This window comes from Ptiloglossa arizonensis, chromosome 5, assembly GCF_051014685.1.
Source record: "Ptiloglossa arizonensis isolate GNS036 chromosome 5, iyPtiAriz1_principal, whole genome shotgun sequence".
Lineage (NCBI taxonomy): Eukaryota > Metazoa > Arthropoda > Insecta > Hymenoptera > Colletidae > Ptiloglossa > Ptiloglossa arizonensis.
Window position 1 is genome coordinate 21395035 of NC_135052.1, and position 26922 is coordinate 21421956.

Below are 26922 nucleotides of genomic sequence, written 5' to 3' on the forward strand. Positions count from 1 at the left end.
CCATGACACATTTCGCAACTCGATGATATCTTTGGTAACTCGTTCGACGCAACTTGCACTCGGACGATGCGGTTTCTGCATTTCGTTCGCGATCGCCCGTCGCGTTTTACCATTTTAGCGAACGTCCCGTTGCATTATTGTTGCACGTTACGGTAACGTGTCTCTGCCAGCGTGTTCGAAATTTCATCGAAACGGAACGAAAGTGATAATTAAATTCGTATTCCTCCGATATTGAGTTTATTGTTTTTCGTACTACTTCGAGCTGCTGAGAAAACAGGTGAATTTTTCTGGAGAGAAATATTTCTATTTGAATTTTTCGAAAGGAAGATCAATATTAAATATTGCTTTTTATAGAGATTTTAAGGATGAAGAATTATGTTCAAATTTGAAATTGAATTTTTTACGAGATGAAAGTTCTTCGTTTAAAATTATGTAAATAGATGATGATAGATTTTAAAGAAGAAGAAATTATTCTAACCAAATATTGTTTAGAAGACGAATTAACGTTATCTGGAATATTTATTCATATTTTCCATTTTCAACGAACTTGGAAATTTGGTAGAAAAATCTTACTTTTTCTTATAATAATTGTTAAATGTACTGTTAAATCTTCTATATTTTATATTATTGTTAGAACAAATTCTTGTTTATCAAGAAAGACCAATAAAAAGTATGGTCGAACATCGAAAAATAATACTAGACGATAAGTCACCCACTTTATGTTATTATAGACAATTACTTAATTTTTCTCAAGAAAATAACAAATCGATTGGTTATGTTTAATAAATCGACGTGTGCTCTAGAAAGAAAAAATTTAAGTAATATTTTTCGAAAATGCAATTCGTATTTGCAGTGACTTTAAAATGGAATTCTTGTTTGTAGAAATTTAAGAATGCAATTTTTATTTGTAGAAACTTGAGAATGCAGCTCCAGGTAAGATGAATCAAGCCTTCCTTTCAATTGTGCCCTACCTTTCAACTAAATCTTATTTCATTCCGTGCTCCTACGTCCACGTAAATATCGCGAAGAAATGGCAGAAAGTCGCTTTAACATTCTGTCCAGCGGATTGAAACGTTTCAAGTTTCCAGAACCAGAGTTCAGGGAAACTCCACGCGTTCCCGGGTGCATTTTGCGTAGTTCTCGAGACGCATTGAAAATTATCCATCAGTCTTTCTTATACATTGATTTCCATTGAATCGATACTTTCTTATTTAAATAATAATATAAAATAATGATATTCTAATTGTGATATTCAATAATAATAGATTCGAGTAGTCAAATATTCTAATAATGATATCAAATAATATATTCGAGTAGTCAAATATTTTAATAATGATATCAAATAATATATTCGAGTAGTCAAATATTTTAATAATGATATCATATGATAATATATTCGAGTAGTTAAATATTCTAATAATGATATTAAATAATAATATATTCGAGTAGTCCAATATTCTAATAATGATATCAAATAATAATACATTCAAGTAGTCAAATATTCTAATAATTATATTCAATAGTAATATATTCGAATACTCAAATATTCTAATAATGATATCCAGTAATAATATATTCGAGTAGTCAAATATTCTAATAATGATATTCAATAGTAATATATTCGAATACTCAAATATTTTAATAATGATATCCAGTAATAATATATTCGAGTAGTCAAATATTCTAATAATGATATTCACTAATAATATATTCGAATATTCAAATATTCTAATAATGATATTCACTAATAATATATTCGAATACTCAAATATTCTAATAATGATATCCAGTAATAATATATTTGAATATTCAAATATTCAAATAACAATATTTTAGGACACTCAAATATTCGAATAATGATATATTGAAATACTCGAATAATAACAATAAAATACTCAAATATTTAAATTATATTGATAGTATTCAAATAATAACAATTATATGCCCAGTCGTAGTCCCAATGTGACCAAGATTAGAAAGTCAAGGATGATGGACGATTTTAAATGTCAGCTACCGGTACCATGTCCAAAAAGATCTTCGCGTTTGTATAAGCCGCTTCGTTCGTTCGACCTTGAGAACACTTCTCAATTGCCTGGTTAATTCATGCATTTATGCAGTCGCTGGTGTTTATGTCTAGATCATAAAACTTTCTCCATCAAAGCCAGCGTCTAGGTACCTTCTATGCAGTTCTCTTTTTAGTATCTTCTTAAGCTTATCTATTTATCGGCACGATCGTTTCGGCATCGAACAGGAAATCGTTAATAAGGCTAACAAACGTGAGAATGGTTTGGCCTTTTAGATTTAGAGATTAAAATACTCATATTTATTAATTTTACCGTTTACATTACGGTTATTCAATTCGAATCACTTCGAATTGGTTATTCGTTAATATCCTTGAATAATTAGGATACTTCCGGGAGAAATGAACCACGTTTTGTAAAATGTTCCAAAATTCAATACTTTAGAAACATCAAGAAAGAAAAGAATACAATTTTAGATTATGATCTATATTTTTTCGTTATTATGGTCAAGATAGGCTACTTGAACAAAAGTTTCCTTTTTTCGATAAATCGATCGATGTTTTTATCGAAGAAATTTTGTTATCGAACGGAAAATAATTGTTTCTATTATTACTATTACTATTATTATAATTGTCGAACAATTATTTATCGTTTTATTTGTTTTACCATTATCACATGTGTGTATGATACAATTGTCCAGTTCACAAGAGAAACATTATTATAAAATCACCTTTAAATAAAGAATAATTTTACCAATTTTTTAAATTATCATTCCCTTCTCTAAACATAATTTTTTCAACGTAGTATCACCCAAATAACAATTCAGAATATTACCTAGCACTTATTCAAACACAAGAGAAACGTAATTATTATAAAATCACTTTTAAATAAAGAATAATTTTACCAATTTTTTAAATTATCATCCCCTTCTCTAAACATAATTTTTTCAACGTAGTATCACCCAAATAACAATTTCGAATATTACCTAGCACTTATTCAAACACAATTGCCTAGTGCACAAGAGAAACATAATTATTATAAAATCACCTTTGAATAAAGAACAATTTTATCAATTTTTTAAATTATCATCCCCTTCTCTAAACATAATTTTTTCAACGTAGTATCACCCAAATAACAATTTGGAATATTACCTAGCATTTATTCCAATACATTTGTCACAATCTCTTCATTGTCCACTAACACAGAAATTGAAATAAATGTGATGGTACACGAAAGGATAAAAATCCTTTTGGTGATACGTTGACCAGAGTTCTTTGCATAGAGAATCCATTTTCCTCGTGGAAAAAATATCGATGTATGGCCAGCTACTTAACTGGTCTCTCTCAACTGTTCATCTCCACTTAAATCATCCTCCTGGTAGATTTTCGATGTCCTTCGTGCGAGTTTTTTTTTCACACGAAACGAAACGTCGTTAAAGATTCGTCGGTTTCTTCCGCTGATCTCGGGTGCCTTGAACTTTAGAGCCGAGTTCATAAACTGCATACGCGTTTCGTTCGTGTAATTATTCACGTTGAATTGGAAACGAACGTTGTTGCGCACCTTCCATGAAACGAAGCGACAGGATGTTTGTCCACGTCTTTAAATAGGCAAGTAGGGTTTTTCTGCGATGACTCATCTGCCGATCTCTTGTTTACAGTGTTCTTACGTTAACAACAAATAATATTTTCCGATGCTTCGATCGCGAGATATTTTCAGTGAAAAAGCGACGCACCGCGTACCAAGCTAGCAAGAAGTGCGTTTAAACGCTCGTTTCACACTTTTTCTATTTTCCAAGTAGAGTAACAGTGCAAATGAAGTTTTTGAGCAGCTGACAAAGCAAAATTTTATAGTCTCTTAGGTCTAACGATCCGGTCGTTATTAACGATGAAAAACGATTACGTTGTAATCAATTAAAGTTTCTTTTTATGATCTAGAAACTAGTTTTTATCCCACGTTGACCTACTGCATATAGTGTGATAATTATGTGTAAAGTGTGATTATGTTATTCGTACTTTTGAAATTAAAAATACGATGTAGGAAGATATCAAAATCTTTGTCAATTTTGTATTTCACAAGAACACGTGGAACATTTATTTCGATAAATTATTTAACAGTGTCAAATTAATTTTATCTAAACACGAAAAAGAATGGATCCCTTTCTTATTGTTCGATTCATTTTTTAATTTTTAGTTGCTTTTAATACACGAAAATAATACTCTTCTTTCTTTAGAGAATGGGGGAGGGTTTAATACTCCATTGAATAAAATAGAACGTATTAAAAAGTATTTGTAGAACATTCAAATAATTAAATAAAATTTTGTAAATTATGAACCCAATAGTTTTCGACTTTTGGAAAAGGTAAACTCTTATATTTATTTTTGAGTAATTATCGATGCCTCTAATTGAGTCGATTGTGTATAAAGTTACAAAAGTGTTTAATTATATTTCTCACGACCAACTATTTTAACGAAGACAAAATTATGATGTTTCTTCTCAGATCTACCGATAGACTTTTTAAAAAGATTTTTTCAAGCAGATCCTACTTCAGATAATCCACAATTTTATGGTGTAATAATTTTTCTCTCACGAGCACAGAATTAATTTTTTATGTATTAATATTCGTGACTAGCGAATAAAGTAAAGAAAAATTCTCATTAATTCGGTTTTAGCATGCTGACTGTCAACGTGTTAACTCGTAGCTGGCTATTTGTCATTAGGCGCAACTTACGGGCAAATAATCCATAATAGTTTGAAATATGCATTAAAATTGACATATTCATAGAAGAAAATAGGATTGAAATTGATCACGTTATATATATATTGTGCCTAATCTCCTCTGGCGGTATAATTTTTATCGACGTTTTCGATTTTTGTATTTTAGTCTCGCTCGTAAATTAATATGATTGATTTACACGCATTTATGTAAAAGAGAAACAAGGAAGGAAACGAGGAAATAACAAGTTTACTCATAGCTAGACATGTCAGCAATTATTTCATCCGATATTGTGACAGTCGAATATGAAATTTGAAATGAAAAAAAAAAAAAAACGTTTTGTCCTTCTTGAATTATATACAAATTATCTTCGAATGAATCTCATTTATTTGTAATTCATGACTAAACAAGATCACAACTCGTATTTCTAGTACCAGACGTTTATTATTCATCGTTATATCACGTTTATAACTCGGTTGCAAGCCTCTTTGGGTAACAAATTTTTTTACACATTAGTAAACCGTAAATAAAACAGAACCGATACTACATTGTGAATAAAAATATTTTTTAATCTCAAGTTCGTTGAGGTTTACCTCGAAAAATATTTTTGTTGATAGTATAGTAAAAAATACTGTTTTCGAAATAGTACTGCTTTCACTTGCTATCGTTTTATGTACGTTTATCAATTGATCGAAAATTGTTGCTGAGAGGAACTTACAACGAGGTCGAACACGTTATATAACAATGAATAATAAATGTCCAGTGGCTAGAAAGCGGAATTGTGTTCATTTTTGTACTAGCATTCGATTGGCTCAGTACGTACTTCGATTAAATAAGAATCGTGCAGTACGTAAATGTTGATCAATGTTTGTTTAACTGAACCGAGCACTCTCATATACATATAAAAACGACCAAAGAAATTCCACCACTTTGAAACCATCAATATTTTCCCTTTAATTCTTCCATCGTATGTATCACTTTGCTATAAAATTTGTTACTTAAACCAAAGAGGACAAAATTAATTCTTAGTGTGAAAATATTTTCAATAAATATTCCTTTCCAAAATTATACTATAATCTATTATTCTATACACATTACTTTACAGTACACTATATTATACTATACAAATTACACTATACAATATACAAATTATACAATATTATATTATACTATAATAACCATAGAATAGTTCCACAAAAATTCCACTGGAAGAACAATAACTATATTATACAATAATTATACTATATTGTAATATTATACTATATTATACAATAATTATACTATATTGTAATATTACACTATATTATACAATAATTATACTATATTGTAATATTATACTATATTATACAATAATTATACTATATCGTAATATAATACTATAATATAACAATAATTATAATTTCCCACCTACAAATCTTATCCTAACTCATTCACAATTTCCCAAACTCTCCGATCAAGTGAAACACTCACAGTGAACATTTTCATCGCCGTTGAATTTCCCACGAAAATAATTTCAAAATGTTCCACTCTAAAAAAAGCAGAACGAAAAACAATTAAAGTTAAAAAAAGAACACTCGACACGACCCTGAGATCAGGCGTCTAGAAACCAGCACGGCGATCGTTTCCCCTGACACTATGGTTTCTCGAAGGTGAGGCCACAGGTAAGAGGGAAACCGCGGTGCATTTCTCGTCGATGCAACCAGGGCCCGTAGTTGCAGCCAGTTGCATCACCGACCGGCATCGCTGCGCGAGCGATACCGCGCCGCTCACGGGAAACTACGCGACTCGATTCGAACGTTTCACCTATCGTTTTCACCGTGAAAACGCGACCGTTGCACTCTTAACATCTCGATGTTCACGTTTATTGTTCGTCGAGAATCAAAATCGCGACCGCGTGAGAAATATTACGCGCGCGCAACACCGAAACGTGAAACTCGATCTCGAGTTGAAGACCGATGAACGATCTCGTTTTCTTGACGATTATTGTGACTCTCGGTGGAATTGTTTCTCGCGTTCGTTATTTTTGATACAACAAAGCAACGAAGCTGGACGAACAGAATCGGGCTGGATCTCGCGCGTCTCAATTTCGAGGGAGAAAGTCGCGGTTGCATTGTCCTCGAGCCGCGTGAACGGGCTGCGGAAAGTCCGCGAGGTCGGAGCGTTTCTCGATCGAAAGAGTGCGAAACAGTTTCGAGGATCCAAGGATCACGTGCCGTGCTCAACTCGCGCGCAGTCGCCAACTCGTCGACAAATATACACAGCCATTTTTTCTTTTTACCGTATATTTGTATCCGAGATTTGCATACAAAGCAAGAGGGATCGGAGTTTTTATTACATCGAATTTTATCACGATTTTTGAATTTTTCAAATTGTGCGTCGAGTAAGAGAAATTCTTTAAATGATCGTTGAAGTTTACTGTTCGGTCGAAGAGACGTTTGAAGGTGCTTAAAGGGTTTGTAAAGTGTGATAGGTGAAATTAAGCAGAGATTTTTTGTATTCGTAGATTTGTTGTTTTTTTGGTTTTTCGTTTTTCTATTTGTTACTTTTACGAAGGTTTTCGAGAGGAAATATTGTATCGGTATTGAAAATTCAGTGGAGGAAATTATTTAAGTATTCTGTGCACAGAGGTGGAAGTATATGCTGCGAAAAATTTCAAAAAGTGCAATTTGAATTCTCGATTGGTAGATTTGTCAGAACTATTGCGAGTACAGAGACGAAAGTAGATTAAAAATTGCAGGGCAATTGAAATTTAAAAAATTTTCGAAAAGTTCCGTTCGAATGAACAATTTGATAGAGTCTGGTTAAAAACATTCCCGATGTTTACGTAGGGACAAAAGTGACTGCTATTGTGAAAAACAAAAAAGAATTGAAAAAGTTCTTTTCGAATCGATCAAACGCGTCGAAATAAACAATTTGACAGTGTCTAATTTAAAAAATTTCCAAATTATCGTAAGGATAAACGTAATTCGATTTCGAAAAAAAATTTGAATAAGCTTTGTGCATGAATCGTTCACCAAACACGACGAAATAAACAATTTAAGTGTCTAATTTAAAAAATTTCCAAATTATCTTAAGGATAAACGTAACTCAATTTAGAAAAAAAAAATTTGAAAAAGCTCTGTGTATGAATCGTTCACCAAACACGACGAAATAAACAATTTGAGTGTCTAATTTAAAAAATTTCTAAATTATCTTAAGGATAAACGTAACTCGATTTAGAAAAAAAAATTTGAAAAAGCTCTGTGTATGAATCGTTCACCAAACACGACGAAATAAACAATTTGAGTGTCTAATTTAAAAAATTTCCAAATTATCTTAAGGATAAACGTAACTCGATTTAGAAAAAAAAATTTGAAAAAGCTCTGTGTATGAATCGTTCACCAAACACGACGAAATAAACAATTTGAGTGTCTAATTTTAAAAATTTCCAAATTATCTTAAGGATAAACGTAACTCGATTTAGAAAAAAAAAATTTGAAAAAGCTCTGTGTATGAATCGTTCACCAAACACGACGAAATAAACAATTTGAGTGTCTAATTTAAAAAATTTCCAAATTATCTTAAGGATAAACGTAACTCGATTTAGAAAAAAAAAATTTGAAAAAGCTCTGTGTATGAATCGTTCACCAAACACGACGAAATAAACAATTTGACAGTGTCTAATTTAAAAAATTTCCAAATTGTCGTCCAAGTAAGAATACACATAACTAAATTGCAAAAAAGATTTCCAAAAAGCTCTGTATGAATCGTTCACCAAACACGACGAAATAAACAATTTGACAGTGTCTAATTTAAAAAGTTTCCAAATTGTCGTCCACTAAAGGACGAAAGTAACTCGATTCGAAAAATAAATTTCCAAAATACTCAGTTCGAATCCTCGATAAAACACGAGGAAGTAACAAACTTGACAGCGTGTTATTAAAAAAATTCCAAAACTATTTTTGTCCACGAAGACGAAGGTAACTCGATATTTAAAAAAGAATATTTCCAAAAAGCTCTATCCACAACCTCAACAAGACAACGTCAAACTGTAAGTTTAACAACGTGTGTTTAACAACGTCAAACAGTAAGAATTCTCCGTCAATTTTCCACGGGGAGAACAATTTAACAACGATCTAGAATCGTGCGAGAAAGAAATTGCGAAAAAGCTCGGCCTGAACTCGCACCAATAACGAGACCGATCGCCGGAGAGGTTCAGGTCGTTGAAACTGAACGAAAACTTCGTAAAAGCGATTCTCTAGCCCGACGACAAAAGAAAGGAACGAAAACAAAACCAGTCGGGATATCTGGACGTAGCCGACATCACTTGATCGCGAACAGTCGGCGACACGCGCTTGTAAACGCGCGTTACCGCGTCGGAGCGAGGAGGTTATCTCTCCGTTTGATAACGCGACGTCGAATGACGTGACACTTGAGGCTTGAGTCGATCGCGAATGACACGAGGGTGCACGATGCCGCAGGAGAACGAGGTAGCTTCGTTGGTGAACGGTGGTACCACCGATGGTCCAACCTTGAAGGAGGACCAACAGCACAGATCGAAGGAGATCTTCGGGGAGGATTTGTCGAAGGACAAGGTCGATGGTGGCAAGCGCCGACAGGAGGATCTGAACGGAATGCCGGAGCTCAAGGACGACGAGGTCCAGCCTGACGACGAGGACGAGGTCTGCCTGGACATTGGCGAACCGTCCCCGGAAGTGATGGAGTACGCCCGTAGGGAGCTAGGGGAGACCGAGGAGGTCAAGTGTCAGACCATTCAAGAGCTACGGGACATGATTTATGGTAATTCAGGCTTTCTTGGATGCTCGGGGGTGTGTCTTTGTTGTATGTGGCAATACGGGTTCGATACGGTGACGTATTCGGTGATGGGGATACTGTTCTAAGGTTCCTTGGATTGAGAAAGTCTCCAACGTACGAATGCTCTCGAACGATCTTGAATGCTCGAAAGATCGCGAGAGTATCGAATAGTCGACAGGATTTGTAAATGTTCAATGGTTTGAAAGGTTACGAGAATCTACAGGACTTGGCAGGTCTTAGTTTCGAATAATTTTAAAAATTACGAGGGTTTCGAATGTTTGACAAGTCTTCTGAATATTTTGAAAGGTTATAAAGCTTTTGAGTATTTGACAAGTCTTAGTTTCGAATAATTTTAAAAATTACGAGGGTTTTGAATATTTGACAAGTCTTCTGAATGATTTAAAAAGTTACGAGATTTTGGGTATTTGACAAGTCTTAGTTTTGAATATTTAAAAAGTTATGAGGGTTTTGAGTATTTGACGAGTCTTCTGAATACTTTGAAAGGTTACAAGGCTTTTGAATATTTGACAAGTCTTAGTTTTGAATATTTAAAAAGTTACGAGGGTTTTGAACATTTGACAAGTCTTCTGAATAATTAAAAAAGTTACGAGATTTTGGGTATTTGACAAGTCTTAGTTTTGAATATTTTAAAAGTTACGAGGGTTTTGAATATTTGACAAGTCTATTAAATATTTCAAAAGGTTACAAGGCTTTTGAATATTGGACAAGTCTTAGTTTTGAATATTTGACAAGTCTTAGTTTTGAATATTTGACAAGTCTTAGTTTTGAATATTTGACAAGTCTTAGTTTTGAATATTTGACAAGTCTTAGTTTTGAATATTTGACAAGTCTTAGTTTTGAATATTTGACAAGTCTTAGTTTTGAATATTTGACAAGTCTTAGTTTTGAATATTTGACAAGTCTTAGTTTTGAATATTTGACAAGTCTTAGTTTTGAATATTTGACAAGTCTTAGTTTTGAATATTTTAAAAGTTACGAGGGTTTTGAATAATTGACAAGTCTATTGAATATTTTAATAAGTTCCAAGGCTTTTGAATATTTGACAAGTCATTTGAATATTTGAAAAGTTACGAGGGTTTTGAATATTTGACAAGTCATTTGAATATTTGAAAAGTTACGAGGGTTTTGAGTGTTTGACAAGTCTTTTGAATAATTCAAACAGTTACGAGGTTTTTTTTTTTGAGTATTTGACAAGTCTTGTAAGTTTTGAATATTTTAAAAGTTTTCAAAGTCTCGAGTATTTGTAACGTCTTACGAGCCTTGAATATTTGATAGTTCTTGTGAACGTTCAATATTTAAAAAGACTCGAGATTCTTGAATATTTAACAAGTCCTGTAAGTTTTGAATATTTAAAGTCTCGATAGTCTTGAATATTCGAATAGCCTCGAGAGCCTTGAATATTTGACATGGCTCGTAAATATTAAATATTTAAAAATTCTTGAAAATCTTTATCGTCTCTAACATTGCGTACATTGCATTACGTACAAATAAATAGTGAAACCAAAATATTAACTAATTTATCAACTTTTCTATAAAAGAATTAGAGTACAATCTCGACTGTAACTTTTCTTGCTTATTGCCCCCTTTCTAATAATTAGCTCTTTCATATTATAAAAGAAATTCAAATAGCGTAGGCCTACTCAAGGTTAGGTTAGAAAACAGTTTTTTCTGAACTTCGATCATGCGCCATGGTGTAACCAGTCTATTATATATTTTATGTTGATTACTTTTTTCTCTTCTTCTCTGTTTCTTATTTCTATATTTAATATCCGATAAATATCGCTGCACACGTCTCCCAGATGCACCAAATTGTGTATCTGGGTTAATGCAATCGTCGTGTTCGATACGAAACACATATAAAAATAAAATCGATAAAATTTAAACAAACAAGTATCATTGAGACTTCGATGAGAAAACGAATGTAGTTGATTGAACAGAATTCTAGATTATTTCACCAACTTCGATTCAATTTATATTCGCATAATCATTGGTTTGTATTTAAATATTTTCTACGTGATACAGCACAGACACATTTCTCTTAGTTTTCATTTCTGTGGAAGACTAGTAAAATGGATTCAAAACCAAAAAAGGACCTGATCTCTAAATAATTGGACACTAAGTTAAAATCATAGTGTACACGAAATTGCTAGTTTAATACATTGATTGCTACGTCACTCGTATCTGGGTCACGCGTAAGTTTGCACAGGGGGCCCTGTCATCCATTTCTGGAAACAAACCACTAAACTTACGTAACGTTACTGCCATTAAGTATGAAATACCAAGTACACCATCGAATTACCGAACGTTTCAATTTTTCACAATATAATTATAACGAGTATCGAGAATTCCTAGTTGTGGAAAATTGATACACCAGTAAACGCGTTCATGCTCGAGGTAAAAGATATGTACTGGAGAGAGTTGGAAAGAATGCACCTGGAGTTTGTGCAATCATTGATACACTACGGACTATATATTCTTACAGCGTGTGTTAACACGGAAAATATATACATAACAAAATACAGAATAAAATTCATATTTTTTCTCTTTACGATCAGTACGAACAGCAAAATAATATTTATAAAAAATTCTGATCGTTAAATATGAATTTCATTTCAGAGGCACTTTATCTAACTCCCACAGTATATCTATATGGTAGCCAGAAATGGGCAAAATTTGATTCGAATAATAAATAACGAACAAAATCAACGTACAATGATTCATTAGGACAGTTAAATTTTTATTTGTTCCTTACGAAATATTTAATTCCATAATTCAAATTTTTATAGCTATAAAAATCACTTATTTATATTTCATTCGTATTTTGAAATTTTTAAAAACGAATGAAAATTTTGCCCAGCTATGACAATAGTCACGTGTCTCGAGAGGTCACGAATCGTTCGAAGACGTTTTTCGAAATAATTCCAAACGAGAATATCGATTTGAAACAAAAATGTTCCCACAGTATGAAAATACGTCTCGGTCCCAACACTCACGTGGGATTTTGTTTAACAGAGAGGGGAGAATGTCTGCCACACAGAATGGACGATGACTTCCTGGTTAGGTTCCTCAGGGTGAGAAACTTCAACGTTCATCGCGCCCATCGATTGGTAAGTTAATTGTCTAATGGATAATTAGTTGAGTGGGGATATGTTTGCTCGCCCTTAATAGCCTCGATTCCTTAATGCCTGTTGTAATCGTCGTGCTGAAAGAAGTTCCGAAATGTTATTTAATTATTCAGTTGAAATTCAAGCGAGAGGAAAATTTCGATAACCGGCGAACAGTGAAATTACGAGACAGTATACGGTATTATAGTAATTGATGCTAAGTGCTGAGTACTGACTTCCAGCAACTCGAGGATGATCGAGACTAAAAGGCGCTTCAGCCATTCTAATATACGGTGTGTATACACGTAACACGTGGGACCCACATCAACGTTGGATCGAGGACGCAAAAACAATAAAGAATGTTACTTGTTCTAACCAAGTTGCAGCCGTTTCTGTATTATGATAATGTGCAGTCACGTACGTCTACAGAAAATGCACAAAATGGCCACTTTAGGTCCGAGCAGCGAGTCTGCAATCGTGCCATACTATTTCTCAATCTTTCCACTATTCCAGGTATTTTTCTCGGATTCGTTGGCACATTTCTCGTGTACGTTGCCCAAGTATTTCATCACTGGGAACGAACGTCGAGCGAACAAATAGTTTTCACTGGGACCAAATACACAAATTTGCTGGATTTGACCATTTAGACTCTAGAGAGGACTCTCTGTTGTCACTTAATTTAGTGCACTGTTTCCAATTGGGAAAAGGTCGTGACATGAAATTCAAATTTTGTAGGATTTAAATATTATACTCTTGGAAAATGTGGACACGTGAAATATTGAAATTGAAATGTTATATTCCAGATTGTTTATATAATTTTAAGGATTTTATCGCGGTGACAGTTTCTCGTAGCAAAAGACCCTTGAGAGCAAAGTGTTTAATTTAAGGGATCTGTGAGTTAGACAATAGGTCCTGTGAAATTTGTTTGTTGATGAACTTTCGTGTAAACGTCTCATACGATGAACTATATTCATTTTCGAGTAGGACAGTTTTTGATAGACTTGGAACAGAATGGTCAATCTGGATGTGAGATATGAAGGACTTATTAGAGTGTGATTTAGAGACAATTATATATAGTAGCTCAGTTTAGAATTTAAAGTCAGTGGAGTACAAAAGTGATTGTAACAATATGGCTTGTATCAAGGTTAAATAGGACACATGTCTTTAGGAACTTTTTTCATTGTTTTTGGGGCCCCAATACACCGTTAAAGGGGGTCCCATATTAGGATATAAGGTTTAAATGTAAACTGTTTCGAAGAATTTAAAATTTCATTAACAAAATAAAAAATCGCGAAACTTTGAACTTTTTAAACACCCCCTGAAATTTAACATAACCTCCAAAAACTTTGTAGACGCTTTGTAGATGTATAGATATATAAGGGGTGTTTAAAAAGTTTGCAGAGCTCTTGGATTACAAATTCTGCACGGTTTTAATTTGTGAAATTTTAAATTGTTTAAAACGAGCTGCGTTTAAACTTTACATTATGTACTTTCGTGTCATAATTATTTTTTAAGTATATAAATTTTTTGAACGTTATACGAGGATCTTTTACATCCATATGGGGTGAGTTTTGCAAAATTCACAGGTGTACTTTAGAAATGAAAGTTAACAAAAAGTAGTAGACACGATAACTAAAACCATTTGTTTTTTTTTAGGTATAACCACTTTTAGTTTACGATATTGTTACGCAAGAAATGTTGAAAGTGGTTTCTGTTAGCAGTGTCAGCATAATTATACCTTCTCGTTGATTGTCTCACACATTACAGACTGATTTTATAAATAATCGTGGATATTGTATGCATACTGTTTGAATTCGTAAATATTCTGCATTGGCGTAGAATACATTGTGGAATGTTTGCTTGTAGGTTATGGAATAAATTGATTCTTAATAATCATCGTAATTTTAATTTCTTCGATTCGAATAACTGGATACTCATTGGGAAACAAAAGTGTAATAAATAATCTTAACAACAAACCACGATTAATAAATTTAAATGGCGGAGACAATTTCAAAGGTCAAGGTTAGAAAAAAAATTACACATTCTATAAAATTACTTTTTTAAAAGAGCTCGAATCGAGAAAGGGATATTATTAAAACTGTTCGTAATGATTATTATAAATCATTTTATACCAAGGACATTTTAAGCGACGAAACGAATAAAAGTCATTTGCATTTAAATCTTGTCTGAAGTTTGAAACCTTGCCAATAATTTATGCTTAACTTCAAGTGATCGTATCTGAAAAAGAACAATTGGTTTCAGAAAGTATGTTTATCGAAACATTTTTCCCAATTTTCAAGTACAGAATTTTGCAGTAAAATTTCAAGTTCACCAAGTATATAGAACTGACAAATATAATAATCTCCATAATTAAATTGCAGCACACTTCGCGTATATTTACTTAATGAATTTTGCTACATTATCGTCAGCTTTATTTACGGTTTATATATTTCTTTTTATTCAAACTTCTACGAGCGTTGGTAATTACGGAAAGTGGTCCAACTCAATTAATTTTTAATTTTCTATACCGACGCGATACAAAATATGCGATAACGTATTTTTTACTCGGACCACTTTCGTAATTAAAAATAGCTTATCAATCGAGAATATTCTAGTTTAGCGAAAAATCGATGCTTCGAAATTACTGTTTAATTTTTTGTTTAAACATTTAAACAAAAATTAAGCTGCTTTGATAAAGTGCTCCTTTGCCCTCCTCATACCACTCCTCGCATCCCAATAATTTATTCATCGATTCACCAATCACGAATGAAGTAATTACTATATTATAATTGACGTTAATTAGCCTGAATGATGAGTTTTCACTCGAGAACGCAGAGATTCTTGTATAATAGAATTACGTATGCGCAATATCTAAAATTGGCACCAGATAGAATTTATCAAAAGTGGGTCTAAAAACCTATGAACGGTCTGATAATGTGCAATCTGGTAGCAACGTGACGTGATTTGTCGAGTCCAGTTGCAACAGTTACACAACCATGCCAAGGCGAACTAACCGGTAACCAGGTATTTAGAGTGATCGAAAATGTAGCCTATAGAGGATCGAAGCTATCTCTTTCAGTACCCTTTATACAAGCAATGTCCACCTGTTCACAAGAACATATAATAGTTTGTTTCGAATAATCTGTCACAACACCCATACCAATTTGTCTTTTGCATCGAATATTAAACCACTGATATTGCATTACTTTACTAGATTATATCTACACTTGTTAACACAGAACAGAGACTATCGTTTCCTTTGAATGATTTTCCAAAGCGGATCAGATGTATTTGCCTCGTGTATCAAAGGTTATGGTAAATAGAGTGGTATATGAATTGATATAAATGGTGCTGTCTTCTCACTTGTTGGAAAAGGACACAGTAAATTCAATGAATTATATCACTTACTAATACAGTCTTTATCTATATGTATAGTTGTCAACACTATATGACAATCATTTAGCAAGGGTATAGTTAAACATTTGTTGGTAAAATTTAAATATTTTCTTTCGAAAAGATCTCTATAGATTGTTTGTACTAATTTGTCTCTCACATCGCGTTTAAATTCATTTAAATACTCTTCAAACATCTACAAACAAAAAATCTACTCTTCACCAGTCGATCTCCTGACAACATGCTCAAACATCTATTAACAAAAATTAAATATTTTTCTTTCAAAAATATCCTCATATGATCTTCCATAAACAGATTTCCATATCATTATCCTTCAAACACCTGCCAACAAAAAATCTACTCTCCACGAATTACTCGCCTACAAACATAGTCAAACACTTATTAATCAAAATCAAATATTTTCTCTCTAATATTCTCTCACTTGGTCTTTCACATTACACTCAAATAAATGTCCACATCATTACTCTTCAAACACCTGCCAACAAAAAATCTACTCTTCACCAATACCTCGCCTACAAACATAGTCAAACACCTATTGACCAAAATCAAATATTTTCTCTCAAGAATTCTCTCAATTGGTCTTCCCTATTACACTCAAATAAATATCCACATCATTACTCTTCAAACACCTGCCAACAAAAAATCTACTCTCCACAAATACCTCGCCTACAAACATAATCAAACTTACCGACTGAAATCAAACATTTTCTCTAAAAAATTCATCTCAATTGATTTCCCACATTCCATCCAAATGAATTTCCATTCCATTCTTCCTCAAACTTCTTCAAACAGAAAGCGTACTTTTCGATCGTGCATCAGCCAACACGGATCAAGTTTCCTATTTCTGGGAAAGAACTTCCTCCTCCACATCGAACTTCAAATCTCTCAATTACGTTTCCAGCAACACTCGCGAACAATTCTCTCGTCGATCGTTTCTCCAATTATCCACGCAATCTGGTATCCACACTCGGAGCCTCGTCATCCCCGCAACGACGATCGATCGAACCGCGAACGATCATAAAACGATTAACAAACAAAGGAATCCGCCTTAAGGAATCCCGGCTGAGTAATTGGAGCACGTTGGAACGGGACGATTAGTCGAGCACGGACGTTCGATCGAACACCATTTAGGAATCGGAGTCCACCCGATCGTGCTTTCATTCCCCGTTAATGGTTTAATGCAGTCAATTATACCGCGGATCGATCGGTCGCGGCTTCGTCGTTTTCCGCGCCGGGTTTGTCCAACGATACGGGTCTGGATTTCGCGCGATGTGAACTCGCCTTGGGGCGGTAAATCCTCGACTTATCCGCGACTACTTTGAAACATTTCGCTCGCGAAAGGCTCGTGTTACGAACTAGCGGGACACGTAACGAATTTACGCCTAGGTTCGTGCCGCAGTTGTCGCAATTCCGCGTGTCGTCTCCACTACGTCGCTACCTGGGGATCGTTAACAGAGGCGATTGCGTTCTGGCGTACTGCCTCGATGTCTACCTCGATCTGCGCGCGCGACTTTTTCCCCCTGCCTCGTTAAAGCGCGCGCCACGATACGTTTGAATAATTACTACCACGATCCTCCTCCTCCTACTCCTCTGTTCAACAACTGAAAGAGGATGTCCCTTTGTAGCCCGATCGGTCTGTTTCTCCTTTTCCAGTGACATTAATTATTCGCTGGACCCCAGGATATGTGGATGTCCGTGTCTTTGAAGCCTTGATTCGGGACAAATTCCATAGGATTATCCTTCGAATCTTCCTGTCGAGGCTTGAGCTTTGTTTTCTAGTTTTCCATAGGGGTTTCCGTTCCCGTGATTCTTTTATGGAATGGGACCGTAGTGGATCCTAGAGGATGACGACGAGGGTAGAGGGTACGAAAAAGAATGGCTAGAATTCAATTAACGGTGTACAGCTTGGCAGTTTGAGAAAGGTCTCCAGGCTGGGAGTAAGTTGGTGTTACATCAGTTTCTTCTACCGTCGGAGGTAGACTGAGATTCCATTTCTTTTCCATGATTCTTTTACGAAGTGAGGCTACAGTGGCTCTGAGAGTTGTAGAAGACGATGACAAATGTCGAAGATCTAATGGGTGAGGTTTGAAATTCAATCAGTGGGCTATGTGTAGCTCGACAGTTCAGAAAGTGTCTCCACGAGGGTAAACCGATCCATAGTTCCCCCTTGCTAGAAGTTTTCTAGTAAATTGAGGTCCCCTATCGGTTCCTCGTGATTTTTATGGTGTGCTGGCTCCGATCTTGTAATCTCATCTTTCTTCAGATGTACGCCATTTGTCGTCGATGTCAGAAATCGAAACGTTTCAAGATATCAATCATCGGTGTCCCAAGGTAGATGCAAACTTTCTTCGAACGGTATCGGATGATCTCATCCCCACCCCAATTAGGTCACTCCCTTGGGGATCCTTCGTAACTTGTATCTATACATAGATACACTCGAATCACATAACATGTCCCGTACTATTTGATATCGACAACCCGGCCTGGAATCGATACTCGAGACCAGGAACAAGGGAACCAGTAGTCCAATCTCGTTAACGTACTCCATCTCTGTAACTCTAACTGAAGATCGTGCGATAGCTACGCAGTACCTTAGTCCGATAATCGTTAAATGTTACCTCAGTAGCAAAATGACCGAACTTCAGCCCCTTCCTCTCAAGGGATCTTTCGATAGATAGTGAACTACTACAACTTCAAAGAGGAACACCCAGAGATCCACCAGGATGTGAACCCAATGGAGATGAAGCACATCGGAGAGGACGATGTGATGACGGTGCCGGCGTACAGGACCCAGTGCGGCAGAAGGATGATGATCTATCGATTGGGGAACTGGGATCCCAGGAAGTATCCAGTGGAGGAGATCTTCAAGGCCACGGTCATCATTCTCGAGCTCGGAGTCTTGGAACCCACTGCGCAGATTCTTGGAGGCGTCGCCATTTTCGATCTGGAGGGCATCACGATGGCGCATGCGTGGACCATCACTCCACAGGTACCGTTTTGCATCTTACTATATTCGTGTCGTTGGACTCTCGTCCATGTGCATAGCGATAAAATTCATTTCAGTGCAAATTGATTCTTCGTGAAATAGATGTGTTCAATTGTTACTTCAATTGTAATTTAGAAACATTATCACCAGTCGGTCACTAGAATTTTCTTATCGTCACCTGTGTATCACCAATGACGTCCAGTAGTAGGGTATAGTGAGAAATTGGTGCAACGATTCACTATTGTCGATTGAAGATAATCGAAGTTTCTGGACACAAAAAAATTATTCGTGTATACGGTTGTTATCGAACGTTTAATTAAAAGAACCGGCCCTCGTCGAGCTAATTTATCTCGATGAGATATCTTGGCTACCGTTATCGATCTGCTTTCAGCGTTCTTGAAACTTAAACCATTTATAATGCCCTTGAAACTAATAGTCCCTCCTTTTATCTGGCGACCTCCTGTTACATTTATTCATCCCGCGCGAATCTAGCGGAGTGGCTGTACGGACCCGGCACTAATGGTGTCCTTGAAACTTCAACAATCCGTAAAGTTCTCGACACCGATATTCTTCCGGGCACCTTGGAGTTTTCCCGCCCCCCACTTCATCCCTGGCCGCATCATCGACTCCGCGATACGAGAAAACGAGCCACCGGCGTCGCGCAGATACAACGTTTATTGACGCCGGGCGTCCCGGAATCTTTGAGACGTGAGATGTTTGTCTATCGGTGACGCCAACGGAGATTCTGAACCCGATCGCTATGATCCGTGCCCGGTGAACTTAGACCGTGACGATCATTCGTCGTGACATTCGATGGAAAGAAACACGTGAAACGACGAATACGAGAAACGTATGCAAATCTTGTGCAAAATATATGCAAAATATATTTATGCAAAATTGAGTATTATTGTAACAATTGTAATATATACTACTGACGTGTAATAAAATCCGAGGTCTATCGATGACTAAATCAGGGAGCATTGATTCTTGCTATCCGAGGTTGTCATCGGTTAGCTTTGAAGCCTCAAGGATTGTCGTTAGTTTGTTTTGAAAGTAGATATTCATTGTTATTGCTTTCGTTGTTAAAATTTATTATCACCGAGTCTCAAAAGTGTGTATTAGCTACAGTATGTTAAAAAGTGGGGTTATGTCACGAGGTGTTCGCTACTGTGTTCTACTCTGTCTCGAGACTATTCGGGTCGTCGCTACCACGTTTCATAATTCAGAAATGTCGCTACTTTATCCTACAAACTGTGGAGTCTTCGTTATTACATTCTAATACCCTGAAGGTAGTTGATAATTGCTTCTCGCAATTAAAACATACTCGCTACTGTATTTCGTGATTTGAGTAGTCGTTGTTAATTCATCTCAAAATTTTCTGGGTCGTCGCTACTCTGTCCCAAGAATTTTCGGGTTGTCGCTACCACGTTCTGGTAATTACAGACACTTTGTGTCATGAGGATTGGTAGCACGATCATTTAAATCGTAGAAGGCAGTAGCAGAGCCCTATGGTCTTGAACTAGAGTAGCGACGACTCCTCGGGTCGTGGAATGTGGTAGCGAAAATTTCCTCGGTTGTGAATTGTAGCGAACGTGACCTGTAGAGTCTTGGATCGAAGTATTGATATGTTTTCAGACTGTAAGATATAGTGGTGTCGATTACAAATTGTTAAACGTGGTAGCGACGACTCCTTGGGTCGTGGAATGTGGTAGCGACGACTCCTTGGATCGTGGAATGTGGTAGCGAAAATTTCCTCGGTTGTGAATTGTAGTAAACATAATCTATAGAGTCTTGGATCGAAGTATTGATATGTTTTCAGATCGTAAGAAATAATAGTGTCGATCACAAATTGTTAAACGCGGTAGCGATGACTCCTTGGGTCGTGGAATGTGGTAGCGAAAATTTCCTGTTGTGAATTGTAGTAAACATAATCTATAGAGTCTTGGATCGAAGTATTGATATGTTTTCAGATCGTAAGATATAGTAGTGTCGATCACGAATTGTTAAACGCAGTAGCGACGACCCCTACGACCTTGAAATAGAGTAGCGACGACTTGGGTCGTGGAATGTGGTAGCGAAAAATTCCTCAGTTGTGAATTGTAGCAAAGATGACCTGTAGAGTCTTGGATCGAAGTATTGATATGTTTTCAGGCGGTTTTCATATGGTTATGCGAACCACCAGTTGTGAAACGCGGTAGCGATAACTCGTAAACCTTTAGGGTACAGTAGCGAAAATTCTGTAGTTTCTAGGATGGGCTGGAAAATATTTCTGACTCGTGAAATGTTCCAGTAACAAACCCACACACTCTTACGATACAGTGACGACTACTCGGGTCGTGTGAACTGGTAGCGACGACCCGGAAAACTATTGGAACGAAGTAGCGATAACTGCTCGTGTCGCGAAACGCAGAATCGACCATTTCCAAGTTGTAGGTAGTGTTAACGACGAATTATTGAATAGTAGAAAACTACGATCAACAATTCTGTGCTACGAAAGGTGGTAGCGACGATTTCTCGATTCGTAGAATGAGGTAGCGAACATTGTTTCAATTACGATACTTGCTAGCGACAATCTCCGAAGTATCGGTGTACAATAGTCACGAGTTTATCAAACAGTTGTCGATACGAAAAATGATCGCCAACTCGCCCGTTATCGCGCGAACTATCGCTACCGACTTCCCACGACTCGTAAGATCATCAGTGCCGACTTTCATGACCCGTGGATCATTCTAACTCCTATTTATCTTTACGATTCCCTATTAACCAGCGTGCATCATTGCTTCCGCTCGTACCGGTAACACCACACTCTCAAGACGCGGTTCATTTGCTTTTATTCTCCGCAACCCGTGTTCAACCAGTTTAATGCTGATCCGTGTTTCTTAATTTACATAATCGGCAACCCATCTTTATACGCAGCGGACGATAAATTAAAGAAACAAATAGCTTCACGTACCCTCGTTTCCGCGTTCGTCGAACTTCGATACGATATGTCTGTTAATAAAAGATCACTTAAACTCGAACGACACACTACTCGTGTCCCCTGGTTGTACTTCCTTAATGCGGTCGTTCGAATCGATAATTAACCACAGGCTAAATCCAGGGACCCATCAAGGGCCTGGAAAATATTCTTCCAAGGCGTTTCAAGGATATTGAAATCCTAAAACGACTGAAAGAAGCGCAGTCCTCTTCCTATCGCGTATCCGCGTCAACTAACGTCTTCCGTTATGTCTCCAGGTGGCAAACATGGTGATATCACTGATGGTGTCGGCGTTCCCGATGAAGACACACGCCATACACATTCTCCACCAGTCATGGGTGTTCGACGTGATGTTCGCCGTGTTCAAGCCGCTCCTCGACGTCAGGATGCAGAACAAGATCTTCTTCCACGGTAGCAATATGGACAGCCTACATCAGCACATCCCGCCGAACCACTTGCCGAAGAAGTACGGTGGGACACGTGAGGAATTACCGTACTACAAATGGATCGACAACCTCAGCAAAGCACCCAAAATCGTCAAAGAGATGAAGCAAGTCGGTTACATAGTCCCCCCGGAGATCCTCAAGAAGATGGCCCACCTGCTCGAGGACTGAACCAAGGCAAACACAATCACGGATCATTCTTCGCGACAGATTTACTCGTATCCTCGATTAATACTTAAGTATACCTCTCACACTCGGTGATCTGTACGCGTTAGCTGTTACGAAACAGCTGGATAAGCATGTATATCTATTCATATATCATCAAATTTGTATCGTCCTTGCGCGTTCTCCCGTCTACCCTGATCAGACGACGATCTTAGGTTGATCTTAAACCGATTGCTCTGTGCACGATCTACTCATCGTAGTGCAATAAGGTAGACTCGTACCACGTATTCTAACATCTCGATCAATTTCAGTATTATCGAATACAGGATCGAAGTATCGATGAAACGTTTCGAAGGAATAGTTCTCGTGACTATTCTCGAATTTTTACCGCACATGGGAGTGTCACGGGTTCGACGACGATCAATTTAAAATTTACACTCGGGTGGGGTTAGCTTCGATCGTCGAAGAAGAGAAATTTCCTGCCGTGAGTAGTTTCAACGATCACCCAGAGTCTCTGGACCGATTCATCCATAGTTATGAGTGGTGCTCGATCGATCGAATTTAAGAGTAAATACACTACCGTTGGCTCTGGTTTCGATAACTCCGTACCGACGAGAATATCGCTTCGTGTAACCGTGAACGCCGTGATCGACGATTGCTATCGCAACACGAGTTCGTGATCACCGAGTTCCTCGAACGTCGACTCGGGTATAATCGTATCCCCGGCAAGGTTTCCACGGATGAAAATAGAACCCGCACGCGTCGAATCCGCAAAACACTAAAAGCTCGCATCCACAGCGATCTGTTTTCTAAATAAATAAACCATCGTTCTTGATCCGACTGTCTGCAAGTCCGAAGACCACTAAAATTAGAATCTCACGAAGGATACGGGTTTCGTCTAGCTACTCGGAGGAGAATCATCGCCGTGACGTTCGATACGAAATTATCATCGAACGTTGAATACGTTGAATTTAATAAACATTGAACCGCGAATTTAACCAACGATTAACGAACGTTGAATCATTGGAACGGAATGGATCGATTTCGGAGCGTCGAGAATATTTGTAACGTAGAAACACCGGGGGGAAGAATAACAATTGCGAAATTACTCGATCGGTTACGATGGGATTGTATCGATAATATTTCGATCGGGATTAAGAAATTGTAAATTCGTGAAATTTATGATAGATAAATATTGTAACGGAGCTGAGTTGTCAGAGTTAAGTAAATTTCGGTCGATGTTTTTAAATTGTTGGAATAAATACGGTGGAAATAGAGCGCGGAGCTGTGTACGTTTAGGCGGGAATATTTGAAAATTCGATTTTACATTTTGTTATTATCGAGGTTTGTCGCCGATCAGAGGATTCTTGATTGTGTGGAAATATTCGAAGATCAATCTTTTCTGAAAAGTCACGATATTTTATCAATAATTTTCCTATTTCTGAAATTCAAAATTATTAACGAATTTCGAAGACGTAATATTTTGTGTCGAATATATAATTCTTAACCACGTGGGAAGATTCGAAGATCAATCTTTCTGAAAAGTTACAATATTTTATCAATAATTTTTTTATTTTTGAAATTCAAAATTATTAACGAATTTCGAAGACGTGATATTTTGTGTCGAATATATAATTCTTAACCACGTGGTAAGATTCGAAGATCAATCTTTCTGAAAAGTCACGATATTTTATCAATAATTTTTTTATTTTTGAAATTGAAAATAATTAACGGATTTCGAAGACGTAATATTTTGAGTCGAACATAGAATTCTCAACCATGTGGAAAAATAAAAAGATCGATCTTCTATGAGAAGTTTCGATAATTCATCAATGATTTTCCTATTTTCGAAATTCAAAATAATTAACGAATTTCGAAGACGTAATATTTTGAGTCGAACATAGAATTCTTAATCATGTAGAAAAATAAAAAGATCGATCTTCTTTGAGAAGTTTCATCAATGATTTTCCTATTTTCGAAATTCAAAATAATTAACGAATTTCGAAAACGTAATATTTTGTGTCGAATATATAATTCTTAATCATGTGGAATGATTCGAAGATTGATTTTTTTTTGAGAAGTTACGATATTTTATCAATGATTTTCCTATTTTTGAAATTCAAAATAATTAACGAATTTCGAAGACATAATATTTTGAGTCGAATATAGAATTCTTAATCATGTAGAAAAATAAAAAGATCGATCTTCTTTGAGAAGTTTCATCAATGATTTTCCTATTTTCGAAATTCAAAATAATTAACGAATTTCGAAGAATTTTTAATCACGTGGGAAGATTCGAAGATCAATCTTTTCTGAAAAGTTCCAATATTTTATCAATGATTTTCCTATTTTCGAAATTCATAATAATCAACGAATTTCGAAGAATTTTTAATCACGTGGGAAGATTCGAAGATCAATCTTTTCTGAAAAGTACCAATATTTTATCAATGATTTTCCTATTTTCGAAATTCAAAATAATCAACGAATTCCAAAGTCGTAATCTTTTAAGTCGAGTACCTTCCGAAACGAAAAGACAGTGAATAACGAACTGGGTCGAAGAAGGTTCATTTCCCAGCCAAGACGTAACGATATAAGGGCTATCAATCTTACCAATGAAAGCACGGCAACCTGCATCGCGGAGCAACTCGCTTGCGTCAGAATGTCGATGATCTATTAATAAATGATTTAAAGCAATAACGAGCGGGATCCGATCGTGCCGAGGAAAAACGTCTTCGTTCGATTGGACAGCTCCTGGAACGAACATCGAGCAATTCGTCGCCTCTGGACGAACGTGACCAATCCAGAACCAATTGACGTAAACCGAAGTTCGAGTAGAATTACCAATCCTTCTGTTTATCGTCCCAATGAATCATCATAATGGTTCATTATAAAGAAACAAGTGTGCGGAAAAAGAGTCGACGTTTTTCTCGATACACGAATGCAAACGACCCTCGAGCAAACCTACTTGAGGAACTATAATAAAGAAGTATCGTGAAAACATCGAATCGGAGTAGATCGAAAGTTTAACGACTCGATGAATCATTGAGAAACGAGTCGTTTTTCATGGAGCGCGCAAGGAATTGCAAATAATAAGAGTAAGTTTTTGTTACGACACTTTAAACGATTATTTGTAAGCAAATAATACTGGAGCATAATTGAGGTTAGGTTTAGAAACTGTCCTCGCCCCTTTAACATCGGAACTACCGACATATTTCTATTCGCATCAGATCATACACGTATCTTTGAAATTTAAGTAAGGAGAGAGGTAAATTGATCGACGAGTATTACAATTTTTTTTATTTTTATAATTGTCAATATTTCGGGAAAACTCTCGATTGGATAATCGAGTGTGTTTGAAGAGAAGTTCGAAACAGATGATACTGACAGCTGTGGTAGTTTTAGCGTTGAACAGTCGCCTTAAGATTTTATAAACGAATATTTACTTCATACGTGTAATGTCGTAGGATTTTTGGAATAAAGACGTTGAATAATAATCGGATAAAATAAAGGAACGAATAGTTGCTTGTTTCATGTTTTCCACAGGACAGTCCCAGCTGCTACACGTCGTTCACATCGTCATAGTAAACTCACACAAAGTGAAACTGATCTTTAAAAAATATTTAATACACGACTCGTGAATATTAACAAGCTAGACATTTCTATACACATTTTCTTATCATTTTTTTTTTTGTTTTTTTTTGAACATACTCACTTTTTTTTATCTAGATTATGCAATGTTTGAAGAGGATCACGAAGGTTGGTACAAACGTAATCAATTTTTTTTGGAGAACGTTATCGTTACGTACGTTCTTATTTACCCAAAACAATTTGTTCGAACGGATTATAAATAAAAGAGACCTTTACACGTGGATGCAGTTGCAACGACGGAGTCTGTTTACGAAAACACCTTCGAGTGACGTAAAAATCATCGAAATAGCCACGGATATTGCCACGTCTACTTTCAACGATGGTGATTTTACATTACTAGATTTTACGATTGCTACGGGCGTTAGAATCGACGCAGAGGCTTATCGGTACTGCGAGAACCAAGATGCCCAACTATTTGCACAGCGGAGAGGAGCTAGCTCTTGACGCACACGGACGTACAAAATCAACAGACAAAATACACAAATCTTGTTGTGACTCTGCAGACGAGTTTATGCATGGTAGGGGAATAGCTGACTAGTGTTCGCTCGAATAATATCGCGTGGCTTCAGATACATACGAAGTCGAAACTTTAATCGACTTTTTTTCAATAACGTGTTTCTCGATACGAACATTTCT

The 26922-nt window shown here is 36.1% G+C and overlaps 1 protein-coding gene across 3 annotated transcripts; it reads left to right on the top strand.

Annotated features, from left to right (window-relative positions):
* On the top strand, window positions 1-26146 carry LOC143147470 (alpha-tocopherol transfer protein). 3 transcript variants are annotated; one of them, XM_076312717.1, is made up of 5 exons: window positions 1-34; window positions 9195-9513; window positions 12562-12656; window positions 18742-19056; window positions 22288-26146. In XM_076312717.1, the coding sequence occupies exons 1-5, from the start codon at window positions 23-25 to the stop codon at window positions 22642-22644; spliced, it is 1098 nt and encodes a 365-aa protein (XP_076168832.1). In that variant the 5' UTR covers window positions 1-22; the 3' UTR covers window positions 22645-26146. The 3 variants fall into 3 exon arrangements, with proteins under 3 accessions (XP_076168832.1, XP_076168831.1, XP_076168830.1); XM_076312716.1 differs by lacking the exon at window positions 1-34 and adding an exon at window positions 912-933; XM_076312715.1 differs by lacking the exon at window positions 1-34 and having other exon boundaries at window positions 6437-9513.
* Window positions 26147-26922: the final 776 nt, after the last annotated feature.

Coding starts and splice junctions, on each gene's coding strand:
- LOC143147470 (XM_076312715.1), top strand. CDS start 9,168: ATGACACGAGGGTGCACGATGCCGCAGGAGAACGAGGTAGCTTCGTTG. Junction 9,514..12,561: donor GCTACGGGACATGATTTATG/GTAATTCAGGCT, acceptor TTTGTTTAACAG/AGAGGGGAGAATGTCTGCCA. Junction 19,057..22,287: donor CGTGGACCATCACTCCACAG/GTACCGTTTTGC, acceptor TTATGTCTCCAG/GTGGCAAACATGGTGATATC.